This window comes from Parasteatoda tepidariorum, chromosome 5 (genome assembly GCF_043381705.1).
Source record: "Parasteatoda tepidariorum isolate YZ-2023 chromosome 5, CAS_Ptep_4.0, whole genome shotgun sequence".
NCBI classification, from domain to species: domain Eukaryota; kingdom Metazoa; phylum Arthropoda; class Arachnida; order Araneae; family Theridiidae; genus Parasteatoda; species Parasteatoda tepidariorum.
Window position 1 is genome coordinate 85,566,299 of NC_092208.1, and position 19,801 is coordinate 85,586,099.

Genomic DNA, 19,801 nt, shown 5'->3' on the forward strand with positions numbered 1-19,801 from the left:
TGGGGGGGGGGGGGATTATACTTTTATGATTAATAATATAAAAATTAGTGTAAGAAAATTTACTTCCAAATTAATTTTAAAGCAAAGATTGCAAAATAATGAATTTTCCTTTTTTTATTTTATTTATTTATTTATTATTATTTTTTGTCAAGTCTTTAATAGAAAAGTCATACAATATTTCTATCAAAATGTGTATTTTTTCGGAGGAAGGGGTACTAAATTTAAATTATAATTTTCCCTTTTGCAATCTACTTTTACAAAAAATTGTATTCATATTTTATGACCACAGTAAAATAATTGCTACTTTTCAGTTAGCCAGGCATTAGAAAATTTACCATTTTTTTTTTCTTAATTTTATTATATTTTTTTTTAATTGTTATAAATTAAAAAAAAAATTCATGAAATATTTTGACTGAGATCTACATTATTGGTGACTTTTCCACTTACAAAGAATTGAAAAGTACCAAATTTTGTTTATTAAAAAAATATCAAATTTATAGTATTTTACCCCCCCCCCCCCCAGAGTTTTGATGTCTACTTTTGCAAATCCCTATTAACAGTATGTTAATATTTGTATAGTTTAACGATTTCTTCTAAGTTGAACTTTAAAATAGCTTTTATAATTAACATGAAGAAATATCTTAAATGATTTTAATATGCTGTCCTTAAGTGTTGAAATGAATTGAAAATAATCCTTTTTATCAAGAACAAAATCTTAAAATTTGAAATGGAAATTGTTACAGTTGTGGAATTTTGAAACATTACAATGAAAAAATTAAGGATTTCCTTAGTACTCAAAAATCAATATCAACTTTATTTAAAAAAAATTCATATGAGCTTATCTTACTTTCAAAAAAGTTACTTATTTAGCATTTAAGGGCAAAATTAAAAAAAAGATACAGCCTTTTTTTTTTTTTGGTTAAGATACAAAAGAATTAAGTTACATTAAAACATTAAGTTATAAAAGAAATAAAATCTTTGACTATTTGAAGATGGCACATATGGCGTTGATCACATAACTAGTCCCTTTGTTCTTTGCTGAGTGTTTTGTACATCAAACATAAATATATTAAAAAGTCTCCGAAGTAGTAAAAATATTAAAAAAATTGAGCAATTGTTTTTAAATTAATGTTTTTGAAATTAAAATTATTACAATCAATTTTTAAATTAAAGTTTTTTAAATTTCGTTTTATTTTTTGGGGTTATCAAAGATAAAAGGCCTGTTATAAAAAGATAATAAATAATTGACTTAATTATCTGTTTCAAGAAGCTACGCTGGTATTGCCCAAAGTATAAATTTACATAATAAATTATTTTCTTTTTTAACTAACTATTTTTGTCATACAATACATTTTATTTCACATATAGTAAATGATGGAGGATATTTACGTTATATGAATGAGGGTTAAACTCAGGTAAAATTCAGTGTTCTATTTCTGTACTACGTTTGTTTTATTTTCTATGCTTTTTTAAGATAGAAAGACTGTTATAAATAGACAAATGATTGACTTAACAATTTTCTGTTTTAAAAAGATACTCAGAAATGGTCCAATGTGTACATTTATCTCATAAATTATTTTCCCTTACAATTAATTTTATTTCTCATATAATGAATGACGGGGATATTTTTTTGAAGATAAAAGGCCTCTTATAAAGAGATTATAAATTATTGACTTAACAATTCCAGTAGCTATTCCGGTATTGTTCAATAAAAACATTTTTCTCATTCATTTTTTTTAATTTACTTTTTTTATTCATTTTATTTCTTATATAATGAATGACAAAGGATACTTTACATACTATGAATAATGATCAAATTGAAATAAAATTTTATTATGAACCAACAATAACTTTCACTTGAAAAGCCTTACATGTTAAAATCAAATTTAAGTGTGAAAATATTTATAACCATTGTGACTCACCCTTTCAAAAATGTCTCCGTCATTTATGACCTGGACTGCTTGATTTATTTATTTATTTTTTGAAAATTTGGGAGAATAAATGGATATTACTACAAGCTGTATAGTACTGTACAGTTTTCAAAATTGAAATGAAAAAAAAAATGGCCTTGCAAGCAAGGCACAATTAGAATTTTCAGTAAAACAACTTGGAAAGGGAATATCTGCCATTTTCATAATATGAACAGTTTCAATTTACAGTAGTACCAAAGCACAACGAAAACTGTTAAAATAGAATTTAAATTTTGCAGGGTGGGGTCATTTACTTCATCCTTTGAGAAACAGTTATAGGTTCAAAATGATGCATTTAGTTGCACCCTCAAGGGCCAATAAAAAATTGTAAACACATTCAAACCTGCTTTTAGTTTGATCGTGGGAGAATTTCGCACAAAATTTAATATGTTTGGTACTCTAAAAAAGTATGTTTGTTCTAGTTTGTATTATAAATAAAACTTCAATTTTTAACAATTTTTCTGAACCATGAACCTAACCTACATGAACAATATGCATTAACATTATCATTAACATGATTGAAACTTAAGGAGTTCCCAAAGAAGTATGCAATACATTAGTAAAGTAAAAATGCATACAGCTCTTAAAATGTAATAATTTTTTCTTAATACCGAATACAAGTAAGTAAGTTGGTCTAAAGTACATATATTATATAATACATTCAGGGGTAGAAAAACAAACTATTATAATTAAGTCAACTATTAAAATTATTTAAGTCAAAGCTAGAATTTGTAATAGTAAATTACCACTATTATGAAGGAAATAACTTCTTCCTGATCTCCTTTTTTTTATTATTACTATAAGACTTAACTATGTGTTAAATACTCGTAAATGCGTTACATTGAGTCTAATAAATGGTAGATATAAGGTATTTTCTAGTTACTGCTTTTAATATATATTTTTAGAATTCCCCTCAAAATTGAAGATAAAAATTAAGTTCCTATAGGGCAGTGGTCGGCAAACTTATTAGCCAAAGAGCCAAATATGAACATTACAACAATTTTTAAAAAAATTGGGAGCCAAATCTGCTTTAGTAAACTTCTATTACACTAAATAAAACTAAATTTCATACTTAATAAATATTTATTAATACGAACATTGTGCTTACATCTCCTTGGAAAGTTTGAGTAAGTCAGGTTTGTATGTTGTTGTTTTTAACATGATTCCAAGTTCTCATCAATAAGATAACTTCTTAGTTTACTCTTGATAATGTTCATGCTTGAAAAAGATTGTTCGCATATATATGTAGAACCGAAAAGGGAAAGAACAGCAAACGCGAGCTTTTTCAGCTGATCGTAAGAGTCAGGAATACTATTCCAAGCGTTGAAAATGACCATGTCTTTCTTCTCCAGGTCATTCAAAGCAGACCACTTGAGTTGAGAACTAAGATCAAATTTTTTTCTTCTCCAATATTTCCAATTCAACACAAAGACATTTGAATTTAGAGCGCCATATCTCCTTGTTTTTTAAATCCGGCAATTGTATTTCAGAGCTACCAATGTCAATTTTAAAAGGAGAAAATTTCAACTCGGTTATTGTAGCATAAAGAGGATTTTTGACAAATGCTAAAGTTGCTCTGCTGTTTTTAAATTCCTGAAATCTGCTGAGAAATGCTTCCCTCATATTTAAAATTATTGCGCCTTCCGTGGATATTTGTGCCAGAGCCACACTTAAGGAGCCAAAGAGCCACATGCAGCTCTGGAGCCGCACTTTGCCGACCGATGCTATAGGGGTATCAAATAATTAAGAGAGGAAAAAACAAAAACGCTATTAAAATCTAAAAAATAACAACTGAGGAATGCAGGACTTTTAAAATTAAAACTTGTTTGGTTGAAAGATAAACAGAATTAGAATTCGATTATTAGAAACTCCTCTAAGTTTCATCAGACAGCTAAATAAGTTTTGATATTTTAAGACTCTATGTTCCCAGTAGTAAGTTTGGAAATCAATAGCACTTTTATCACTTAAATATTAGTTTGAAACTACAAATGCTTAAACTAATTTATTTTATTTCTTAATAAAAATTCAAAAAAATAAATATTAAGGGCAGTCTTTATGAAACACCTTGTTTTGGTAAGTTTAATAAAAAAACTTTACTTTTTTTAGAAAATTTAACAACCCAACAAAACAGCAATACAAGTTGAAGCCTTAACTCAATGCTGTAACATATAACATTTAAGTATGACTATAAAAGTAAACATATACATTATATATGTTTAAAACATTTTTAGAAAATTGAAAAATATGTTTGTAGAAATAAATTAATAAACAAAAACATTTTATTTAATTTCAAGTTTTACAAGATTCGTAACAAAATAATATATACACATATTAACAGAAAGTAAATGGGCTTTTTTATCGTGAAGATAAAGTGGTTTCCTAGTCACTTGCACTTGCAACAACAATTACGATTCCATAAACCTGAAAGATAAGAAATAAAAATATATCCAATTTAATGGTTTAAAATGGTGCCTAATACCATGCAAATTTAACAAAATAAATGGTTAACCAAGAACAATTAAAACTAAAACGAAATTCTTAAATTTAGATATAACTAAGCAAACTTCAGGAGTGTCCCTCATAATATGTTTAAAAAGCAAATAAATGAGCGCAGATTTATTATAGATACTAAAAATTTAAGCTTAAATCCATTACTTAATAGGACGTGTATCAGCTTTCAAAATTTCTTTGGGTTATAAACTAGATATGTAGGAAATTGGTCTCACAAAATAAATCATGTGAATAGGTTGCCCTCTACTAGATGTTATAGCTTATTTATGTTATGCGTATGCATTGAATTAATTCTTTACTAGGGCATTCAATTACACATCATTTCTAATAAGGAAAAAAATCGGAATAACGAAAGTCACAAAAGTTAAATATATATACGCACGGAATAAATAAAACATAAATATTTTTAAATTGCTTAACTACCATAACTTTTTCTCCTTGAAAACAAAAGTGGAATAAGTAGCTCAAAGAATTTGACTAATACCATATGTATTTTTATCTAATTGTATTACAGTAATTTCTGGTTAATGCGATCATGGCTAATGTTATTAATTACTTATTAGCATCAAAATCACTCAGTCCAGATTTTCTCTATTTATTTGTACAATTATCGCTTTCTGTAATCAGTACATTGTCTAATAATATCAGTTCCGACATTAATGTTTTTAAAATTCATTTTCAGGTGGATAGGAGTGTGATAATTGACAGTTAAAATGTCACAGGATCAGTTTTTCGTGTCTCAGAGCAAGGGTCTACCTGCGCTGAGGATGAGAGTGTCAATATTTTATGTCTAGATCATTCACGAAGAGTTTGATGATATTGATAGCAGAAAGCAAACTGATTTAACACTAAGAAAGATCGATATTTTAAACGCTATGACACACTACCAAACATAAGAAATACAATTCAAGTGTCAAAACGTGGAGTACAATACAGCTCCGGCGACTAAAAAAATATATGATTACAAACATTTATAAATGAACTTTTTACAAAAATAATAGGCAATCAACATTAATGATGTTTTTTTAAATTTATGAATTATTTTCATGTTTTTAAGAAAATATACAGTAGATAATTACAAGGTACTTTTCATTTTATTTTATTTATTTATTTATTTTTTTTTATTTTTTTTTCCAACTTAGCAGTTGTTAAAATTAATAAATTTCTCTAATTTATCAATTTTATTGTCATTCATTGATTCATCTATTATTATTAATTAGTTAATATCTTATTCAGTATTGCTATTAATCAGTAAAGTTAATCATTGTGTCCCAAAGTGATCACAATAAGTACTACTTAAGTATTACTATTATAGAATAAAAACTACTAAAAGAGCATGGTGATATACAATATTGATTAAGATATTGAAAAGTATATTCAGATAGATCTGTTTCAATAAAAGTGAAGCTGTCATTATCTAAAAAAAAATAACTATTCAATAAAAAATTAAATTTATATCAGAAAACAAAAGATATCAAAATTGTATCAAATACAAAGATTATATGACCAACTAAATAAAAAGATTATATGACCTTAGGAATTTATAATTTATAGTTATAAATAAAATGAATCTTCACATAATTATTGAAAGATTCTAGTCATTCTATATGAGTATGGTCTAAAGTTATTTAATCATTAACAATACTCTTACACAAGACATAACTAAATATGTTATTAAGCTGAATTGTAATTTTTTTGTGTAAATTACTGTTAAATTACAACTTAAGGTAAAACAAAATTCAATAATAACACATATAGTTTGTCTATGTAAAGAACTCCCCTAGCCATTCGTCTGGAGTAGTGGTCGTGACTATGGTTACGAGTCAGGGGAGAAAGGAGCTCCCTTTTTCGAAATGAGTTATTTCTTGCTTCCATGGCAGCAGAAGCCGTAGAATTCGTAGGGAGGGGTAGTTTTTCTATACACAAACTATAGATTAAAGTTAGTTTGTATAATTATAATTTTTTCTTCCCTATTTTTTTTTCTCCTTTTTATCTAAAACATAAATAAAATTAAAAACAACAAATTAAGCATTTTGACTGAAGAATGTTATAGCTCACAAAGAAATAAAATAAAAAATAAAAACTTAATAAAAAAAGTTCTACAATTATTTACTAGTAATTTTTAGAAACACTGATGGAAAGGCGGCTGAGAGTTTTAAGTTTACAGGGAAAGTAAAATTAAAAATTTTATATTATACTCTTCGTATATGGTATACATTGAAATTTTTTGGTTGGCTTATTATTTGTATGGCATTCATAGTCAGTTACAATTTGTTAGATGAAAACAATGTCATGACAGCATTAAATCTTATGGCAACACAACTTAAATTCAACATTGTCTTATTGAAAGCAATGCATATATCTTAGCATATTTAATACATGTATACATAAGTTAGCAAAATGAAATTATTTTGCTACGTAACAATGAAAGAACATGAATATTAAACTCTTGTTACAAATTTTTATGAATGCTAGAATTATAGACTGGCATATAAACATGTTTTTTACTACACCAAAAATATAATACACCAAAATCATTGGTTTTCCAAGTTTATTACGGTGTTGTAGCTACATTTTTTTTAAAAAAAAATTTAAATATTACAATTTAAAATTTCGGATACACTTTTTAATTGTCTGATTTATTCAAGGCTTCTTAAATTCAATTTGACATATTTAACGATCTTATTTAAATAGATATCTGAAAAACTTCAATACACATAATATAGTTTTGATTCAGTAGAATGGGAAAAATTTAATTATATCATAAATATAGTATTTAGTATTATTTATTGGAAAGCTTAACTTATTTCAATACAAAAAGTTATTGTTATGAAAATTTAACTTGTTTTGTAAATTTTTTACAATAATACACAGCAATAAGTCTAAGCAAAAATAAATAAAGGAATTTTTATTGAATTATTAAATTGAATTTAAATTTAGCTTTGAAAATTTTGAAGACTGTTCAAATTTTATTTTTAAGAAAAAGGAGTTAGAAAAATTGAAAGCATAGTTCCATATTTTAGCGCAACTTTTACAAAGAGTTAAAAAGAAAATATGACTTTTTAGGATAAACGTCCTCAATAACAAAAGAAAACAAAATAATTGCTAAAAATCAAAATCTAAGTGTAAAAATTAAGTCAAAATACTTAATTTTACTCATAAAAATAACTTTAAACAGTGTTGTAATAAGAAGTATTTCTAGTGACTGAGTTATTTCTCAACTATTCCACTATCTATCAATTTTTTTTGTTTCTATTTTTTCTTCTAAATTAATAAAAAGTAAAAAATTAAAAACTTACAGTTTAATATCATGTCAACATTGCAACATCTTGAATTTTAATTCCAAAACAATTGTCAAGTTGCTCAAAGTCCTTGAGTTCCGAGAAATAATTAACAAATTCTTCTTCAGTTGGTTCAATTTCTAAATCACTGACTGGTTCACTTTTAATTGATGTTGTCTCTGATTCACTATTTATTTCACTTTTAACTGTAAAAGAAATTGTTTTATCAATGATATATAACCAATTTAATTATGACATTAAATATTTTAATTTTCTGGATTAATTGGAACCAGGTTTTATCGCAATAATGGAATACCTGGAAAATTAATTAAATACATTTTTTAAAAAAAACCCACTTATTTCATAAGGGCAAAAATTTGCTTATAAGATTTAGCTTTATTAAAACATTTCATACTGTTTTCAAGTGTTTGCATTTTTATTTGTTCTAGATTTGCTGATAACAATCTCTTTACTAAAAACAAATTTAAGACTAAGGTACATCTCCTTAAAATCCAGTAGTTACCCCTTACTCATATATGCTTATTTTCAAGTGTCAATTGGTGATCAAAAGAACTAGAGGTTTATTGTTGTTTCGCACCCAACTGAGCCACTCAAAAACTAAAAATATAACCTTAGTCATAATTGGGATTGCAAAAAAAATTGTTGCATACCTCCACATGTTCTTTAAAAAAGAATAATATAGAACAAAAATATAAAAATTACAATTACCGATGATTGCTATAATTTTTGACAGCAAATATAGTAAAAAGTAACATCAAAAAATATCAAAAGCTGTGATTAATTTTTTAACAAAAACTTGTTAAAAAATTACAGATGGCAAGCTCCTAATTTGAAACACATAAGCATATGAATTAGAAGCTTTATGCTAGTAAAAAGATAAAATAAGTACTAAATCTTTTTTTTTATGGGGGAAGGGGGTATTAATCAACTAGACCTGCTTTATATATTCTGATGAACTTTGATACCTTTCCTTAAATATAATTTGACAAACAAACTTGTTGTCTTTTGATGCCTCCAGCCTTATAAAAAGGTCTCAAATTATTAAATTAGATTCATTCCTTGCACCTACAAAGATATTTGTGCTTTGTAAATGACTTAAGTATGAAACATCTATCTAAAGCTATTGTTTTAAAAGCAACAAAGATTGTACATAAAAATATTGAAAGGTGATAAATAAAAGTTTATTTGTCGTAAATTAAAAAGCTTATTTCATAACATCAAAAAATAACAAAAACATTGGGGAGTTTGCCACCTGTAATGTTAAAATATTACAGATGGCAAGCTCCTAATTTGAAACACATAAGGATATGAATTGGTAGCTTATTGCTAGTAAAAAGATAAAATAAATACCTAATTCTTTTTTTGGAGGGGGGGGGAGGGTTAATAATAAGTATTAATAAGTTTTTGGTATTAATAATAGGGTTTTTTTTTCATTTGGGGTGTCTTTTGATGCCTTCAGACTTACATATCAAAAAGGTCTCAAATTATAAAAGTAGGTTCATTCCAAAGAAGCTTGCACCTACAAACATAATTGATGATTGCAAACGACTTAAGCTGGAAAGTCTATCTAGAGCTACGATTTTTTTTTAAGTAAAATAAGAACAACAATAAATTTTAAACAGAAGATTGAACATGTTGAAGGTGGTAATTAAAATGTTTAGTTGTCTTAAATTCAAAAACTTATTCCATAACCATTTATTCTTCATTACAAAAATATACTAATTGTTACTACAAAGCAAACAATAATTGAAACTTAATAAGAAAATGAAATATAAAGCATTATGGTGAGAAAACTCCTTGCACATGTAAGAAATGGAGTAAGTGATGCCTACCGGGGGAATAGAACTCCCAAATAATAGAAACAACAACTTAGTTAAAGTATATGCCCAGTTTTAATTAGCTTCAAAAAACATAAACATATCTGATTGACTTCAATTCATCGAATGTGAAAATACAGCAATAACCATAATGAATCATAATCACTGTATCAATTATTAAAAGGTCATAAGTACAATGCTTACATAGAAGCAACAAAAATTACCATATTTGCAAAATAAATAAAATAGCATACCTTCCCCAGGATAAAGACAAATAGTATCAGAAATATCCACCATGCAAGTTTTCTTAGCTTTATTTTTACAGCATAATTCAGGAGTGTTTGAAACTGTAATGAAAAAAAAAATGAAAGTTTTAACATGACTCCTAAATATGCATAGATCTATTTAAATTTGTATGTACCTAATTTCAAATCTATTAATATCATATATAAATCAAAGGTGTGATAAAAGATAAATATAATTATATTAATTATAATTTAGCAGTTAATTATTACAATTATAATAATTTACTGGATTTTAAAGTATATTTTAAAAGGTATATATAAATCAGAGGTGTGATTTAATTGTTGAATATATTGCCTATTAACCAGAATTGATAAAACAGTAATGTTAATTTCACGAAAAGATTTCTCTTGGGTTGCAGTCTCTTGGGTACTACAAATATTTAGTAATAATGTGTCACACTTTATAATCTTGTTAGCTAACTTCGTTTCGCTTTTTATATACCCATTGTGAAACAATTTAAATTCCAACTATCTAGGAAATTTGTGAAAAAATTTCTAAAATCATTGCAGTATAAAATAAATATGTCTATAAATATTTAATGTACTAATATATTTTACAGACAAATAAACCTTTGGTTGAAATATAGCAAATAACACACAACACATCAATATATACATATATACAATAATATCACAATATATACAAGCATACACATAGATAATTATTATGGAATTACAAAAATCAATTTATTATTTTGTTGTTGAAAAATTTAGAAAACCTACTACAAATAGCTCTACGATCCACTGCAACAGTTTTTGCCCTCTTCTTGTCAATAATGACTTGTACTGTTTCTATAGGATATGTGGAAGAAACTGGAGGCTCCTGTTTCAGATGGCGTGCATTCTTCCTTACACGCTTTTCCACAAACCTAGCTATAGTTCTACCAGTGACATCAATGAAAGTAAATAACCTCGGATTGAAGCGCTGTCCACTATTCAAAGGTTCAGCTATGAATAAGAAAATTAGGTATTTTTTTCTTCTTTAATATTTACTGAAACAAAACTACAAAAAATACATACATTTTTTTTCTCCATTATTAAAGATATGAATGTAAAACATAATTATCTAGTGAGAAGCTAAAGGCTACTAACTTTTACAACTACTAATTTTATTGATTTAACTGAAATTTGCATGATATAGAGTTAAATAATACATTAAGGCAACTTTTACAGCTTTATGTGAATTAAGGTAAATATCATTGGCAAAATTCACTTAAAATTAAAAAAAATTAATTAATTTGCATAAAATGAGTTTTTTATATTTCAAAATTAAAATATTTTAAAACTAATAGGTATCTTAATATTTTCCTAAAATGCTAAAAAAGAGAATCTATATTCAAATGACTGATTGTGAGAAACTGTGATTAAGAGTGTAACGTTTTTTTAATGAATTGAGCTGGATTTGAAACCAGCTTATTTGCCCATAAGATTTAATCAACAGGCAAAGTTAAGAAAATACCCAGGGCTCTCAAATTTCCCTCTTTTCGTTTCAAAGTCTGTTGTTTAGCTCTCTTAGCCTTCCTTTGAATGATTTGAAAATCAGCAGTTTAAGAAATTGCTCTAAAATTGCGATCATCATATCACATCGTTTAAATGCCAAGGAAGCTGATGTTAGTGCAATGTTACAGTTGTACTTCAGTACCCCAATCTTTGAACTTAGGAATCATTCATTAGTTAAGATTTTTTATGAAAGTTAAGGAAAAACAATGACAGCAGAGCTTCACCATTTCAAAATTTCTCTTTCAGTTGTTTGATTTAATAAAGCGAAAGCCAGTCTTGGCACTTTTCTGCAAATCCACAAAATTCTGGTTTTTGTTGTTGATTTTCTTCGCTTTTTACCTATTTTCTATCATAAGATTTAAATAAGAATTCTAAAATTGCAAATATTTTATAAATCGACCATCCACTAAGTATAGAAAAGTGACTGGAGTATTGTATGAAGACTACCCTACAATAATGGAAGAAGCACTTTTTATCTTTTTAATATCCCAATAAAAACTCAAAGGACTATTTTGTAAAGTATTTAGCTCATGCGACTTTCAAAGCCTCTCCTGCGATTTTTAAAGTTTAAAGCCTCTGGAAATTTGAGGGACCTCCAATAAATTATGAAAGAAAACAAGTATTTTGAAAAACCTTTTGCCAGAAAGAAAATCAAGCAACAAGCTTGTAACTTGTATTGATTACTTTGTTTGTTATTAGCAATTACTACATATAATCTTGTTTATCCAGCTTAATTATTTATGCAGATATGAACATTCTTATAAAAAACTAATGCTTTTTTTTGCTATAATTTTACAAATATTTAGTAAAATTTTTAAAAAAAATTGGAGCAATTTAAAATTAATTACATAATTGTTGTCTTAAAATTTGAAAAAAAAAATTTTAAAAAATGTGCAAAATATAAGTATTTAAAGTAGTTCCTTTGCACTGCACATATGCAAAAAAAATTTTTAATTATTTTTTCATAATCGTATTTGGCAACTTATGGAAAAATCTTACTTAAGTATCTTAAAAATGCAAAAAGTTTCTAGAAATTTTCTAAATAGTTTTTGTACTAATTCAGGGGTCTGTCCAGAGCGAATTTACTACCATTTAGGGGTACCTTCACAAATTCAACTTACGGAAAAACAGCAGTTTCACAAATTCAATTTTAGGAAAAACGATAGGAAACGAACTTTTTATTAAAATTTTATTTTTGCATCTCGAAAGAAACGATAAATCTATATTTTTGTGCTGATTTTTTAATATAATTTTTAATTTTTCACAAATTATGTTTAAATTTTCACAAAATAGGTACCTCTCAGAAAAACCTAGACAGACTCCTGTTATTAAAAGAAAGCTCAAAGTAATGGCTCAAGTCAGGGGTTTTTCACAAATTTTGCTATGTAGTATTGAAAATTACACTACCTTATACTGAGAACAGTAAGAACAAAATTAATTATATGTGGAAAACCTCTTATCGTTTTGAACTTTCTCTTGAAAAGTACAAAAAACATTTAGGAATTGCTTGAAGCTTTTTAAATGTTAAAAATATTTAAATCAAATTTTTTTTCATTAGTTGCCACCATAAAATTATGAGAAAATAATTTCAACTTTTTTGTAATTTATTTTAAATTGCTCCAAAAATTTTGTTTAATTTTACTGAATATTTTTGAAATTATAGCAGAAGAAACACATATAGCATATAAAACAAATGAGACAAAAAATTAGTTTTTTTATAAAAATGTTCATATCTCCATAAATAATTAAGCTATATTTTTGAAATTTTATGCAGTCATTGCAAATAACAACCAGAGTAATTGATATAATTTAAATGTTTATTGCTTGATTCTTTGGCATAAGGTGTTAAAAAAATTTTTGTAATTTATTGTCAGTCCCTAAAACACCTGTAAGCTTTAATCTTTATTTTAAAATATGAAAAATCGCAAAAATCAAACACTTCTAAAATTACGAACAATTCTGATTAAAAATTATTAATTATGAAACAAAATTCAATTATGAAAAATTATTTCTGATTTAGTTTAAATGTTATTTACTCGAATAGCTCTTTCAAACAGTAATTTTTAATTATTGTTAAGTGTGTAGTTTAAAAAAATATATTTCTGAAGTTATGAGTCACTGTGCAAAATGCAGCTTTTTTTTTTTCAAAACTTTTGTGGCTTATCTATAAAAAAAATTTCGGAGTTCCAAAATCCTGATATTTACACCTTATTGGATTTCCAGTAACTGTACTAAGTATTAAGGCATTTTCTTCATCATAGAAAATTTGCAGTTTAAAGAATTTTCAGTACTCTTGAATTATTATCTGAGATTATATTTTATTTTTAGCATAAAATTGGTCACAATATAAATGTACCAGGATAAAATACCTTGTTGTATGTTGGGACAGTTTATAATTTCAACTTTTAAGTGATTGGTAAATTTTTATTTTCAATTTGTTTGAGAGAAAAAAAACTTGAAACAGAGGAAAATATATGGATTTAAACATTGCCACTAACTTGAAAATTAAACTATAATTGTGTAAAAACAGTATCCTAAGGTATAACACTTTCCTCTACTGAAAAGTAAATAAAATACAAACTAAAATATACATTAGAAGATAAAACTATTTGGTAAGAATTTTATTTTAAAACAATTCAAATTGCAAAGTTATAATTGCAAAAATATGAAACTTGAAACAAAGTTAAATGGTACCTACTTTAAAAGCACATAGGGAAAAAAACTTCTTTGCAAACAAACATACCTGAAGCAAGAGAAGGGTCTTTAGCTGCATCACTTCCAAGAATTCTTTTAATGGTTTCAGCATTTATTAAAGGTGAGTTTTCAACATCTGGTTTGAATTCTGGATACCTAATTTGACCATTATTAATAACTTCTGAATCGCAATCTAAATGGGAGGGTCTCTAATAAGTATTTAAATATACAGGAATAGTTTAACACATATGTGATTATTTTATTTTAGCATAAAGTTGTAACAAAATTAAATATGACAGTAATATTATGATGTAAAATAATTTGAAATTTTCATATTAAATCTGTGAAACTTTAATGAAAAATCATGTATTTAACTTTTTTAAACAATGTGGCCAAAACTTAGTAGAATTCATTCGAAGTATTTAGTAATTTATATAATTTGAAACTTTAATTTCCATATAAATTGGTATGCAAGTAGCCAAAGCAAAATTAACCATTAATTGTTGTTAACACTGAATCAATAATTGAAAAGTAGTAATCTTTTTTCAAATTTAAGCTACATGGATTGGTAATCAAATAGCAAACAGGAAACTGAGCTCCTAAAATAGTTACATTAAAACACGGAAGAAATTAAATTACAAAAGTTGCGGTATTGAATAAAACTACAGAAAATTGAGCTTACTTGCAATGTTACCTGAAAACAACTGTATTCAAGGATAAGCAAGAGATAATAAACAGGGTGTAGAATACCCAAACATTTTTATACATTGATTTTTTGGATACATTGATTTTTTTATTCATATATACAAAATTGAGTCATTATGTATAGATATACAAATCTTTTAAATCAAAAAGAACAAACCGTGAGGCAAAAAAATAAGGAGTAAAAGAACTAATACAGAGGTTTCCAAGTGAATTTCAGAATTTTTTTACTGTGAAAAGCAACTTTCCTCATCTCAATTTTTTCCTCATAATGTTAAGTAACATACTTTTCATCATAAAAAAAAAAAAAAATCAAGAGAGTGTTTTTGTCTTTAAATAAAAAGTGATATTCAGCCAAAATAATTTTAAAAAATTTACAGCACATAAACAAATATATAAATATATTAGGAATTGTTTTTTAGTTGCTCCTCATTCATCATTATTATTTTTCCCTGAAAGTAAGTAAAAAAATCATTTTGCTCATAATATATATAGTAATCATAACTTTTATCTAAGCACAATTTGTTGATATGTTAATAGTAATGACATGAAAGGATGCCTCAAATTGAAAAATAATGAAGTGAACTTGAACAAAAAAAATTTTAAACTTAGAAATACAATAAGTGCAACTCAATAAAAAGCAATTAATGAGAGGTCATTTCACTTGTTAACAGCATATAACGATATTGTTTTATCATATTGCAGTTTGAGTTCGAATAAGTTTCTCTTGAGCTTTTATGTTATTAAAAATTTTGATACAAATGTTAAGATTCATATCTGGAAACATCTTTTCTTCACGCTTTCATATTTTTTGTTATATTTATGCATGTTTTACTACTTTTGAAATCAAGTCAAGCATGAGCTTATAAAATGAATATTGTGAAGAGTTAAATTTTACTATAACAATGGATAAATAGTTATTATTTAAAGAGAGTTATTATTATACTCACATAGAGAAACTGCCAAGATAGATACATTCCTACAAATTTATTAGGCCGGAGATTCGTGAATTCCCTACACATATCTCACACAGTATTTAAAGGGAATTCAAGAATTTGAATTATATTAGACATGGTTGCACTATAAATGTAAGGAAAATCAATTTTTCTCTTTACTCATTTGTAAACATATTAGATGAAAATGATTTTAACTAATTTTTTTAGCATAACATTCAGTGTTAAAAAATAAACAAAATACAAACCTGAAACACACTCGTCATTATCAGATTCACTTAACTCATCAAAAGAGTTATTCTCAAGATTTGTGCTGATGACTGGCAACTCTTCAAATTCACATAACTTCTTTAGAGGAAACCTCCTTTTTTGCGTTACTTTGTGGCACGTGAAAATAGTGGGAACATAATCTGGATGTTTGATATCTTTTGATGGCTTCCCTGAAATAATATAAAAAGAGGTAACAAAATAATTTACTGACATCATAAGCAGTAGCTTAACTTTAATAAAAATGTTTTAACTGTTGCAGATCATTAAGTGAAGTAAAGAAATGTGCAAAAGTTTAATAAGTGCAGATAATGTTAAATCAAAACATTTCACAAGATTGTATAATTTTGAAATTTCATACACAATTATACATCATTGTATAATTTCAGATACATTCATAATTTTCACAAAACATGCCTAAAAAATAAAGGTCAAGTATTGTAAAATCGAAGAATAATTCTAAACCAAGGCATTTACTTATTTGTAGAAATTGCATTTTAGTGTTGCCATTGTATGTTGGATTTATTGGACTGCATTTTACATTGTTTTTAAAGAAAATCTGAAGTTCATATTTTCAAAATACCATTTTATAATTTTCAAATTTTTTTTTTATTCAAATGGAAGTTGCATAAGAAATCTTAGCAATTATTTTTTGAAATTTGGTTAATAAAACAAAATTGTTAGTTCCTGTATAAAGTTAAGTATGATTACAAATGTTCTCATTCCTAAGTTTGTTCGAATGACTAACATTATTTTTTGTTAAATGCTAGATTGGGACAAATTCGGCATAATTTTTTTGAAATTAGAGTACAATTGATTTATTAGAGATGCTGTAAAAAATTGTGCCTTAAATTATAGTTTCTTAAATGCAATCACACCCAAATACATGTTCACAAAATAATTTTCATAAATTTTTCAACAAAACTTTTTAACATCATATAATGTAGCAACAAATTCATTTCATCAATGAACTAAAAGCAAATAAGTTAACCATCAAAGTTTGATCTTTTTTGTGTTAACTTATTCAAACATGTGTATGAAAATTGGTTGTGTCATCTATTTCGCTAAACAAGAGTATTTCAACTTTGCTGGCGTTATGAACAAGACATAACGCCGGCGAAGAGACAGCACAAAATTACTCAAGTCTTGAAAGAGCCTAAACATGGTTTTTTACCAAGTCAAATGATTTCAAGACATAGACCATGATGAAGAGATCAACAGACTATAAAAGAGAACAAGTAACACCAAAGAAGAAGAAAAACTTACCAAGTTTCCAAAAAGAGAATAGAATCCTATGATTTTGACCACCCGAGTTAATAATCAACCGGAAAACCCAAGTTTCATAAGAAAACAAAAAGAGCTATTACTTTATTTAAAAAATAAAAACAGCTCAGAAGTTGGCAACCTAAAACAAATACACAAGATTTGAAAGGCATAAAGTAAAGTAATAAAACTTCTCAAGCTGGCCACTGTTGATCATTGGCAGAAATTTGTCTGAAAAAATGTCTCAATTAAACAAATTCACAATTGTCATAAAGACACATGATGGTAAACAGAAACCTCTGAACCCTCTTGCATTATTGAATTGTGACAATTCATGTAATCTGCAAAGGTTTCAGCAGAGATACATGCTAAAGAGAAACACAATTTTTTGTTGCTGATAAAAGGATACAATTATTTGACAAACATATCGTAAACATGCTTAATTTCATCAAGCAGCTAGCTGGAATTGTCAAATGATATTAGAAACAACAACAAAAAATATTCGGCAGGTTTAGAACTCTACATTAAGGTGAAAGGTGGTTTTATAAAAATTTTGTTGCACGTATTCATTCCGCCATGTTTATTTGAAATTTAGGTTGCAATATATTTTAATAAACATTAAAATATTACTGTCTTATATGTGTCCAAGATATTTCTTATGCCTTCTGTTAAAAAATGTAGATAGAAAAACAGTTTACTTATATGTGTGTGTACACACATTTCCCAACAGTAATAAGCATAATTATCAATTACAACTGTAGCTTTATTTAATACAATATCCCTGGAGGATCAAGAAGTCCTTATATTGCAATATAACTTAAATTAATGAATACTGAAATACCCCCCCCCCAAAAAAAAAAACTGAAGATACAAAATTTAAAATAATGTAAAAAGGAAACAAAAATAATTTTATTTTATTACAGTTTGTTTTTAAAATAGCATTATCCCATAAAATAGATACCAGAACTAATATTTTTCGGCCAAGAATACGAATTTTTCGTTTTTTCGATAAAGGCAGGCACTGAACTTTTGTTCTTCGCGTTAGAAGATGCCGAAAGTGTCGCTCATTTATCGTTACCCAGTGGGCACCTGCGAACTAAAGTTACGGAGACGAGCTACATTACCCACGCCACAAATACCTGTTGATAGGGTGGGCCACATTCACACATCAGAAGGAAACACAGAGAGAGAAACATCCATGCCCAGAGGGGATTCGAACTCGCAGCCATTGGCTTTGGAGTCAGGTACGCTAACCACTTGGCCAGCTGGCGCCAAGAATAAGATAAACATAACTTAAAATGAATCACTCAACTACTTTATAGAAAAATAACACATACAACAAAATAATTTTGAATTTAATCCAATAGTCCACACATGAGATAAACTATTCAAAATAATTCAATCTTTACTAAATCAGCTAAATCATTTGTGAGTTTCAACATATGTCTTAAATTACAATTTAAATGTAGCATATTTTAATATTAAATGCATAAGGTGTTTCTTAAATTGGTCACATAAAACTTTTACTGTAAATGAAATCTTCTATTTTCTTGAAATTTTTATTATAATTTCTTATTATTAGAAAATTAAACTGTTATGTCATGTTCTCAGAACATAAAAAAATTTTAAAATAAAAGGGGCACTCAATTATAAGCTTATACCAATGAATTATATTTCTAATTAATTAGCATGATTTAATTAAAACCACGGAAGAATAACAAAACTAAACCTGTGATAAAATGTTTTCCGCAAATACGAGTGCTGCGATTGGGTATGAAATCCTTTCGGCGTACTGCTAACGTCCACTGAATACGCCGACTTTTTTGCAAAGGGAAACGAAAAAATCCTAATCCACTTCCTTTTTTAAATCTTTCGGAACATCCGTAAGCGCAACAGGTATGTACCATATTAAAATATTAATTGTATATTAAAAATGATAGCAAGGAAAACTAGATTTCTTCTCAAATCATAAGTATAAGTTAAAAGTTAATGTTTATTTACTTTGTACTATGCACAAAGCTTCCGGCCGCCTTTTTCCAGTCAATTAATTAACACTAAAAGCACTAAAGCTTCTTTTAAAGAATCATTCTCACTGTATTCAACTCAAACAAAGCACATCTGTCCGTGCACACGTCGAGCGTCGAGTGAAATTTTAAACGAAATAATTTATTTATTTCTTGAAATTATTTTTCTGGCAATGTAGTTTAAAAATGTAACTAATATCAGTTTAAAAATCAGGATTGCTGAAGTTAACTAAGCACAAACTCACTTAAAGATATTTTTTAAGAAAAAAAAAAAATTAGTCCCGCAGTGGACTGATTATTAACACGGTTCCCAGCAGATCACCGAAGTCAGGCATCACTGGCTACGGTCAGTGTGCGGGTGGGTGACCACTTGGATCAGTCTGCGTAGGAACCGAGGGTGTGCGGTATTGGTCCTCGTTTAACTGTGCTACCGTAAAGTGCTCGACTTCGCACGCAGGTCGTCGGGCTACCGAAGCGGGGGTGCCATCCCCTC

General features: G+C 27.0%; 1 protein-coding gene across 2 annotated transcripts; it reads right to left on the bottom strand.

Moving 5' to 3' along the window:
• Window positions 1–4,231: 4,231 nt before the first annotated feature.
• On the bottom strand, window positions 4,232–19,317 carry LOC107457278 (uncharacterized). Of its 2 annotated transcripts, XM_016075408.3 has the most exons (7): window positions 19,014–19,317; window positions 16,003–16,194; window positions 14,149–14,292; window positions 10,629–10,853; window positions 9,855–9,947; window positions 7,781–7,968; window positions 4,232–4,391 (listed from the first exon to the last, which is right to left on the bottom strand). In XM_016075408.3, the coding sequence occupies exons 1-6, from the start codon at window positions 19,189–19,191 to the stop codon at window positions 7,790–7,792; spliced, it is 1,011 nt and encodes a 336-aa protein (XP_015930894.2). In that variant the 5' UTR covers window positions 19,192–19,317; the 3' UTR covers window positions 4,232–4,391; window positions 7,781–7,789. The 2 variants fall into 2 exon arrangements, with proteins under 2 accessions (XP_015930894.2, XP_042903522.1); XM_043047588.2 differs by lacking the exon at window positions 10,629–10,853 and having other exon boundaries at window positions 19,014–19,301.
• Between the last annotated feature and the right edge of the window lie 484 nt (window positions 19,318–19,801).